General features: G+C 54.1%; 1 protein-coding gene across 1 annotated transcript in view; it reads right to left on the bottom strand.

The window, feature by feature from the left end:
* Positions 1-708: 708 nt before the first annotated feature.
* The window catches only part of HIP1R (huntingtin interacting protein 1 related), a gene marked incomplete at its 5' end in the record, with an annotated part of 12,741 nt that continues 4,267 nt past the window's right edge, over positions 709-9,182 (bottom strand). Inside the window, 20 exons of the mRNA XM_009075502.1 lie at positions 709-762; positions 1,134-1,307; positions 1,426-1,487; positions 1,616-1,739; positions 2,483-2,588; positions 3,228-3,328; positions 3,781-3,843; positions 4,035-4,065; positions 4,214-4,272; positions 4,398-4,508; positions 5,061-5,197; positions 5,536-5,643; positions 5,945-6,031; positions 6,308-6,455; positions 6,660-6,854; positions 7,091-7,192; positions 7,657-7,773; positions 8,359-8,447; positions 8,522-8,705; positions 9,076-9,148. Coding sequence (XP_009073750.1) covers positions 709-762; positions 1,134-1,307; positions 1,426-1,487; positions 1,616-1,739; positions 2,483-2,588; positions 3,228-3,328; positions 3,781-3,843; positions 4,035-4,065; positions 4,214-4,272; positions 4,398-4,508; positions 5,061-5,197; positions 5,536-5,643; positions 5,945-6,031; positions 6,308-6,455; positions 6,660-6,854; positions 7,091-7,192; positions 7,657-7,773; positions 8,359-8,447; positions 8,522-8,705; positions 9,076-9,148 — 2,125 coding nt within the window. The remainder of the gene's footprint in view (positions 763-1,133; positions 1,308-1,425; positions 1,488-1,615; positions 1,740-2,482; positions 2,589-3,227; positions 3,329-3,780; positions 3,844-4,034; positions 4,066-4,213; positions 4,273-4,397; positions 4,509-5,060; positions 5,198-5,535; positions 5,644-5,944; positions 6,032-6,307; positions 6,456-6,659; positions 6,855-7,090; positions 7,193-7,656; positions 7,774-8,358; positions 8,448-8,521; positions 8,706-9,075; positions 9,149-9,182) is intronic.

Here is a 9,182-nt window from a genome sequence, read left to right as displayed (position 1 = left end):
GGAAGGAAAAGAAGGAAGGAAAAAAAAGGAAGGAAGGAAGGCAGGCCGGACCCATATTGCAAGAACAGATGATGTCTGCCGAATATGAGGCTGATTTCACAACACACCACAATTTATGAACACAACAGAAGACAAATATTCTTTCACACTTTGCTCCTTTATTACTCTCCACCCAGCACATCATCACAGGACTCAGTACAATGCACCTCAGAGAGTTTTTCCCTATGCCCCATGTCACTCCACTCACTTCTTATTGCTGCTGACTTTCTCCTGTGCCTCCTGGAGGCCTCAGGGACATTGATTTGTGACACTTGACATTAATTTCTGACACTTAAATACACACCACAATTCATCTGCTGACTTGCCATTGCTGTAGTCATAAAAAATACAAAAGGAAAAAATTCATCACAATGTTTATATCCTTATTGCCAGTGTGTGTCAGTAGCTGCTTTTCCCTTGCAAGATCTTTGCTCCTTCCCTTCTGCTTGATCCCAAGGCTGCACCACAGTCCAGTGAGTCCTTGGGATGAAAAAAAGGGTTAAAAAAACAGTTGCAAGAAAAGCCCAAGAGTTTCCTACAGTAAAAACAGTTCACAGTTCTTGGAAAGGGTCTGAGCAGTACAGTAGAGCTACATTTACTGAGAACTTCTAGTGCTGAGAAAAGTCCTTAAAAATTCCAAAAAAAAAAAAAAGTTAACCCAAATGAACCTCAAATTACATTAAACCAGAACAGCTGTTGGTCAGGAGGAGGAGGAAGATGAGGAGTGCACCCAGCACTGCTCAGGATGCAGCAGGAGCTTCCTCACTCTACAGAGAGGAGAGGGAAAAAAATAAAAACAACCTAAAAATAAAATATATCCTTTAAAAAAGAAGACATCCACTTTGGGTTTGTTTTTCCAGGCTGGGTGCTGAGGAGATCCTGTGCATGAAGGCACAGCAGCACGAAGGCCACGAGATGGGAGGGACAGGACAGGAGCAGCTCCTGCTACACGTTGGCCCTGGCAGGGAACGCGCTGAGGTCTCTCTCGGGCTGCAATGACAAGGGGGACACATCACACATCAGCCCTGGGGCTGCCAACACCCACCCCACCCTCCTCACCCCCTCCCTATGCTCCTCACCTCCCCCTGGGCAGGTTTCTGGGCAATGGGAGGTTTTTTGAGGATGCCTCGTCTCGGGGCCGGCGCCGGTTTGGCCTCTGCGTCGTCCGGCGCGTCGCAGCCCCCGGCCAGGACGTAGTGCTGCTTCCTCAGCTCGCCCAGACGCACCCGCTCGCCCTCCAACCGCTTCTCCAGCTCCAGCACCTTCACCTGTGCCCAGACACTGCTGCTCAGGGACCTGTGCAGCCTGGGAGCAAACCCTGCTGCCCCCAGTGCCGTGCAGGTCCCGACCGGCACCACCCGACCCAAGTGCACCTCGTGGCCATACCTGTGTTTCCATCTCCTCCTTCTTCAGCTTGATGAGGGACATGCCCGAGAAGTCCATGGTGTCTGCGAAGAAACACAAGTCACCTCTCCCCCAGGACCCTCACGTGCCAAGGCAGAGCTGGATGGACACCTCAGCCTTTAGAAGAGATTGAAAAGGGATTTGGGCTCACTTTTTTTTTCAAAACACTCACCTTTCTCCTCAATCTGCTCTTGGCCTGACTTGGTGGATGCTACCACGTTGGCTGCCATCTCGTTGACGTTGCGTGAACATTCCTGGAGCCTCAGCAGGTTCCTGCTGCTCTTCTCAGCTTTCACCTGCAAACAGGACAGCGATGGCTGTGAGGAGCCAACAGCAGCACCTCCACACAGAGCTCAGCAGCTCTGGGGAGCCCCAGGCAGAGACACTGAGCTCTCCATGTCAGAACTTGAGCAGGAAAACCTGTGGGTGGCAAGGATGGATGCACAGATGGGAAGGTTTATCCTTGATGATCCCATCATGGCCAGACAAGGTGACCCCTACAAAGCCCTTCAGCCTCAGGGCACCAAACCCAGCTCTGTTCCCACCTGAGCTGACCACAGAGTGATGACACAGCTCTGTTATTCTAACCATGCTCTTAATTTTAAAACCATCTACTGTGAAAACCCATATGGATTCTCCTCACTCCCCCCCTGCATCCCTGTTTCCCTTTCACCCACACCAACAGGAAAGGGAGCAAAGCCCAAGATCCACCAGCCTCAATGCCACCTCCTGCAGCTGTTTATTTGGCCTTTCTTGTTAGTTATTAACATTCTCTTTCCACAATCAGTTGACAGGAGGGAGACAGGAGGTTTGACATCTCCTCCCTTCCAAGGCAAGCCCTGTTGGCTGTGGGAATACTAATGCAGGTGAAGACACATGGATTAAAATGCTACACCAAGTGAGAAATAGCAGGAGCTTCCCTTCTCCTGCTCTGGGAGGCTGCAGGACTGGGAGGATGGCCACAAACCACTGGGAACAGTGTGAAGAGAATGACTTCCAGCCTGAGCAGCAGCACAGGAGGATCCTGCAGGACACCCACCTTGGAGGCAGCCACCAGCTGGGCCGTGCTGGCCGCGATCTCGTGGGAGCACACGATGAGTTCCTCATATTTGCCCATATGCAGCACAACTCTGTCTGCAGACTCCCTGTGCCAGAAGGGACATGGCATTAGAGACACTCACTGGGCACTGCAAAGCAAGGGCAGATTATTCCTCCCTTGCTAAGACCCCTAGAAATCAGCACCAGGCATAACACAGCAGCTTTCTCTGCAATTACAGAGCACAGAATTGTTAAGGTTGGAAAAGACCTCGAAGATCCTCAAGTCCAACCATTATTAAAGCTCATTTACAAAGCAATTACTCAAAGCCATGATCCAGAGGAGCCAGAGAAAAGGGGTTCGTTTCTGTGATGAAGTGGATGAGATTTTCAAAGCTTTGTCCAAAAGATAGATAGATAGATAGACAGATAGATCCATCCATCCATCCATCCATCCATTCCATCCATCCATCCATCCATCTATCCTCCCTCCCTCTCTCTCTCCTTTCCCTCCTCCCTCTCCCTCCCTCCCTCATTTCCAGGGATACCCTGCCCTGATCCCACCCACCCTGTCCACAACCACACACAGAGTATTTGGTTCCACACTTAGCAAAACATGAGGAGTCAGCAATGATGTTCCATGAGAACTCAGCACTGGGACACTTTGGGGTGTTGGGAATGGAGGAGCAGGAGCCCTGGGAGGGGGAAACACGTGGAAGAACCTCGGGGAGAGGTTTGGGGGTACCTACACAAGCTGTGTGGCTCCCCAGCCCACGGCCTTGGAGGCAGAGATCAGCCCTTCGGTCCAGCGCGAGTTCTTGGCGTAAAACTCCTGAGTTGTTGCTGCCCCCTGTTGTTACGAGAATATCATGGCCTGGCTGAACTTGTGGCTGATATATAACAACACAAACATCCAAAACTCCACACAAAACACCCGGATCAAGTGTAATGATAGATAAATTCACACAGAAAGTCATAAACCAAGGGACTGGCAGCATTTCTGTGCTCTTTATGCTGTTTTGACTGGCTTAAACAATCATCAGGAAAAGCAGTGTTGGAGCACCAAGAGCACAAATTCAGGCTGGGTTTGGTTTAAAACACAAGTTTGGGCCATCACCTTTAGATAGACAAACCTTTCAAGGGTGACAGCAATGTGTGCAGAGAGCACAGGGCTGAGCAGTTCATCTCCAGACACTGCTGCCACCATGGGAAACCATGAAATACAGAGTATTTCTGCAAACTGAGGGAATTCTCCCACATTTCCCATTGGTGCAAGAGAAATGAGCACAGGGAAGGACTTACCCGGCCACTTTCTACTATCTCCTTCTGTAGGTTTGTAGATGTTGTTACAAGAAGTCTAATAGCCTGGAATAGAGGAAAACAGGTTTTGGTGTTTGGTGGGAGTTTTAGAGGGAAGGATTGATGCTGCACGTGGTGGGAAGTTTCTTTTGCACAGCCTTTGTCACCCCAGATTGGTTCCTGCAGTACTGACCTTCATTAGGTCCGTGCAGGAGTTCAGAATTCTGTTGTGGAACAGGGGTTCCTGCAGTACTGACCTTCATTAGATCCGTGCAGGAGTTCAGAATCCTGTCGTGGAACAAGAGAAGAGGAATCAGCATCCTCCAATGCCACATCCAGGGCTGGAGGCTTTGGCCTCACTTAGAAAATGGGTCAGGGCACAGGCACAGGCCACAAACCTGCCCATGGCCATCACACATCTCCCCTCAAAACTCACCGCTCGTTCACCTCCAGCTTAACACCAGAGCTCTCACTCCTGGCCTGGCTCATCATCTCCTGTTGGGAAACACGAGAGGAAAGATTAGATGCCACATTGCTGTGAGGGTGAGCAGGGTGGAGGAGCAATGCACATTTTGTTGCTCCAAGGCACCAAAATCCCCCATCCTGCTGCTTTGCTTCACCTCTATCCTCCTGACAGCATCCTCGATCGCCGCCGAGGTGGAGGCCATCTCCTTCTCAACCATGTCCCCCAGCTCCTCCTGCTTGATGTCTAAGCTCTTGGGCCTCAGCTCCTGCCAGAGGAAGCAGAGGGCACAAAGAGATTTTAGGCAGAGGGACAAAATGAAATATTTGTAAGGAAAACAACAAACCAAGGTATCTGACTCCTTTTTCCCCCCCCCTAAATAACCCAAGATGCAGGAGCAGCATTCTGTAGCCTACAAAGGTGAAGCCACACATGCCACCACCTTGCTAAAAACATCAGAGGTAAGAAATGCCCCAAATCAAGGTGACAAAGCTCCATCACAGAGCCAGTTTTGGCTTCAGGGGGCTCTGGAGAGCTCACAGCCTTTGTATTAACTGGTGCAAGGAAAAAGACTAATAGGGCCTTCACAAGTAGAAATAGCTGAAAGTTGGGAAGTTTTATTCCACAGGGGTTACTGGGCTGAAAAAACAGCTGATCTGAGCGTGACTTGGCTCTGTGCACCACCGGGAAGGGTCTCAGCACTCAGAAACTGAGATGGCCCAAGGAAAGCACCAGGACCTGTGGGTATGGGGACAACCCCCCCCACCCTGCCCTGCCAGCCACAGATGGGAAGGTGGGTGCACTGGGCTTCATCTCCTACCTGTGCCAGCTGCAGGACTCCCCTCAGTGCCCCTCGGACATCGCCCAGCTCAGCACGTCCCAGGGTCTGCTGGTCCTTCAGCTCCCCCAGGTAGTCCAGGCTGCGCTGCCCACAGTCCCTGCACAGCTCTGTCAGCCCTGGGGACAGGGTGTGTTGGTGCTGGGCCCCGTGCTGGGCAAGGGGTTCCTCTACCCCAGCCCTGCCACCCTCCTCTTCCTCATCCCTTCATCTGCAGAGATGCTGCTAAGCATCAGCAGCATCCAACATACTTCATTTAGAAGCTTATACATGAGTTTCCAGGAGCAAAGAAGATTAGAAAAGAATTTCATGGCCCAGGGAGGAGCACTAGAGGGCAGGGAATGTCAGGACACATGGGATCTTCCCCATAACCAGCCCCTGGCAGAGGTGACTTCGGCACAACCACCCTAGAAGAAGCCCCATGAGGAGAAATGCCCCCATCACCCCATGCACTCACGGTCGGCGTGGTCGGTGGGAGCCAGGTGGGCCGTGGCGCTGCCGTTCACGATGGTGTCGGCCGTCAGGTGTGAGAAGAGAGCCAGAGCCCCCACCAGCCCTGCAGCATCTGCCCACGAGAGGATAGATGAGCTGCTGCCAGCCCAGGCCACCACTTGCCACGTCCTGGGGGCTGCAGCCGACCCTTGAGGGCACTCAAGGATCAGCACAGGCACTTGGAGAGGTCAATATTGACCTCTCCAGCTTGAACGAGCACACGGGAACCCACCAACCCTCGCGCTGTGTCCCTGTCACCAGGGCATTGCAGGCTTGCTGGTGGCCCCAAAGCAGCTGGAGGCTGCTGGATGTGCAAACATCCAAGAAATAAGAGCAAGCTGGAAGCAATGCCACCAGTCCCCAGCCCCAGGTACCTGCCATGGAGGCCACGTACTGCGCGTGCCCTTTCTCCAGGGCTTCCGTGGACTCCAGCGCCGCCTGCGCCCGGCTCAGCAGGTAATCTGCAACCAATTAACCCTCATTAGCATGGCAGGGATGATGAGCATGAATGCTGACTCCACGAGGCACCACTGAGTGCAAGCCAAGGCAGCTCAAATCCTCATGGCTCTGGTTTGGAACAGCACTATAAAAGGTGTGCAAAATAGAGCTAAAAATTCACTCCTGGGAAGTCTGACCCCGAACTCCGTGGGCATGATGGAAAAAATGCCTTGGGAAAACTGAGATGCAACGTTGTCTTGGAGGGAGAAGGGACTGGAGGTTGGTGGAGTGGGACATACCTGGGGAGCTGGTGCAGCGCAGGTGCAGTGGGTCATCCAGCTTGGCCACGGCGTCGCGGAGGATGTCCTCGGCCTCCCGCACCGTCTCCTGCAGGATGCCAAACTGCTCGTCCAGCAGCTTCTGCTGCAGGCTCTGCTCCTGGTTGCTCTGTGAGACAGGAGGAACAGGTGAGTGGCACCATCACCAGCACATCCCTCGAGAGCCTCTTCCCAGGATCACACCCAAGCATCCCATCACTGCTGCTGCAAGTGATGTCCCACTGGCTACATCAGCAATGGTTTGGCTGAGCCTCGCAACTGCTCAACCCCCCAAACATCTCAGCTGCAGTGCACCCTCCACACAGCACTGTACCTTCTCCAGGAGCCTGCCCTGGAGCTCTCGGATCTCCCTCGTGGCCTTGTCTGCCTCCTGGCTGAGCTGCAGCTCCTTCTCCTCGACGAGGCCACGCGTGGACAGCAGCTCACACTCCTTCTCGCTCACCGACCGCCTCAGCACCTCCTTCTCGGCGTGCAGGGCCTCCACCTGTACACTGAGCTCTGCTCCTGCCTGCCAGAGGGGCCACAACACCCATCACTCACCTGTCACCACGCTGTGAGCCCAACAGACACACAGGGGGGAAACTGAAGACATGCCCAGCTCATCACACTGATGGGCTGTCCCTGAGTTCAGCCCCACGACAGCTCCTTGTGCCGCTGGCTCGGCAGCAGGGACAGGTGTGGTGTCCTGCACATCAGGGATTTGTGATGGGCATCTGGGCACATCCTGCACCTCCAGCCTCATACCTGCTTGGCCTGGCTGAGCGAGAGCTGTGCCTGGTCCAGCTCGTCCCGCCGCGCGTCCAGCTCCTGACGCAGCTGCTCCATCTGTACACTCTGGTCTTCCAGCTGCAACCACACAGCAGGATGGCAGGAATGAATCCAGCCATGTGTTGCAGGATGAGGGGTTTGGGGTCTTGGAAGGGTTCCTTTTCCCAGGGCAGGAATTTTGGGAGCAGCCCCCAGCTTGGGCCCCAGATGACGAAAGCACCCAAACCCATTGATTTGCATCGTGGTATTTGCTTCAGGGAAGAAAAGGCAGATTTGGGCGAAAGCACCCAAACCCATTGATTTGCATAGTGGTATTTGCTTCAGGGAAGAAAGGGCAGATTTGGGTGAGGGGGAATGAAGCATGCATTAAATAATGCCTTCCTGAGGAGCCAGGGCAACTCCTTCCTGGATCAGGGACTGACATCAACAACCACCACTACCCTTTGCACCCAAGCTGTACACAGCCACTGCCTTTCCCAGGCTTGGGAAGGGCTCGGTGGCATCAGGGAAGCAAGGAAGGATCTGGAGCTGTGCCACCTCACCTTCATCTCAGCCTCTCGCTTGACCTGCTCCACCTGAAATGCCAGCTGCTCCTTCACACGTGCCACCTCCTCCTGGCTCTGCTGTGTGACCGTCAGCTGCTTGGCAGTGTCAGCATTCTGCGTGGGCACACAAGGTGTTCACACCTCACCACTGCCACGCTGGTTCCAGCCACATTCTGGCTCAGAGGATAACCCCAAGATGCCTTTCTCATGGCATCTGGAATGCTGAATGCCAGTGGGTATGGATTCACGGGGAGCTGAGCTGGGAGGGATGTGCCACAGCTCCCTCCACTGGGCTTGGCTGCTCCCAGTGCCCATCCACAGCCTCCTGCTCATTGCCATCCCTGCTCCACCAGCACAGGCCCAGGGGCATGGAAGGGGAAAGGAGGAAGGGTTTTTATCCTTTCTCCTTTTTTCTTCCTCCGCTTCATTCCCACCACTCCAGGATTCCACCCTCCTCTTGTTTCCACCCTCTTTCCCCCCCATTTTCCCCTTTTCTCCTCCCTTCCCCTTCCCCCCCATTTTCCCCCTTTTTCTCCTTTCCTCCTCCCTTCCCCCTCCCCTTTGCCCCCCAGTGCTCAGGGGTCCCTGGGTACAGGACAATGGGACTGATACAGGGGCAACTGGGCAGGCATGAGCTGCACCAGTGATGGCAGAGGGACAAAGGCAGTGTCAGTCTCTGCCTGCACAGACAAGTGTTACCTTCCTGAGGAGCTCAGCGTGTGTGTTGATGAGCTCACTGTGCTTCTCCTTCAGCTTCGTGTAGCGCAGCTCGGTGGCGTTGGCTCTCTCTGCACGGGGACACAAAGCATCAGCAGCTGCAGCACAGGTGCCCCAGGGCCGAGGGGGGCTGGAGGGCACCTACTTTCAGCCTCAGCACAGAGCCTCTGGGACTTGTCACTGTCCTGCTTCACCCTCTGCAGCCTCTCCAGCTCATCCCGCAGCTGCTCATTGTCCACCAGAGCCTTCTGCTTCTGCTTGCGCTGCTCCTCCACTTCCCCCTCCAGGCTGTTCACCTGAGCCTTGAGCTGTGTGATGTAGCGTTGTGCCTGCAGGACAACATCAGGCACTGGGGCACAGTCCTGCTCTGATGGCAGCAATCTGCCCTCCCCAGTATCCACATCCAGCTGTCCAACTGCAATTTTGGCAAAGCAGCTGTGGGAAGCACGGGAAAGCTCTCCCCTCAGCTCCTGTAGCTGCTCGGTCCTTGCTGCTAACAGCCAGTCAGGACAGCAAGGGAAAGGTCTCAATGCCTTCACCTCATCTCCATCAGGAGTCAGGTCCTGGCACTGGGACAGGTCCCAAAGCAGAGCACTGGGTGCCAGCACCTCACTCCCACTGCATCCCATCAGGGCTTCCACAATCCAGCACCAAAAATCACCACTCCCCTGCACCAGCTGCTCCCCAGTTGGGCTTTACCTCCAGTTTAATCTTCTCCATCTCTGCACGGAGCACATCCAGCTCCTTCTTCAGGCTCTCAATCTGTGCATCCCTGTGGAGAAAGGCAGGTTGGTCCCACGAGGTAG

The sequence above is a fragment of the Acanthisitta chloris genome, unplaced genomic scaffold (genome assembly GCF_000695815.1).
Source record: "Acanthisitta chloris isolate BGI_N310 unplaced genomic scaffold, ASM69581v1 scaffold37145, whole genome shotgun sequence".
NCBI classification, from domain to species: Eukaryota; Metazoa; Chordata; class Aves; order Passeriformes; family Acanthisittidae; genus Acanthisitta; species Acanthisitta chloris.
Note: the sequence above shows the minus strand (reverse complement) of the source record. Positions and strands in the feature narration are given on the sequence as shown.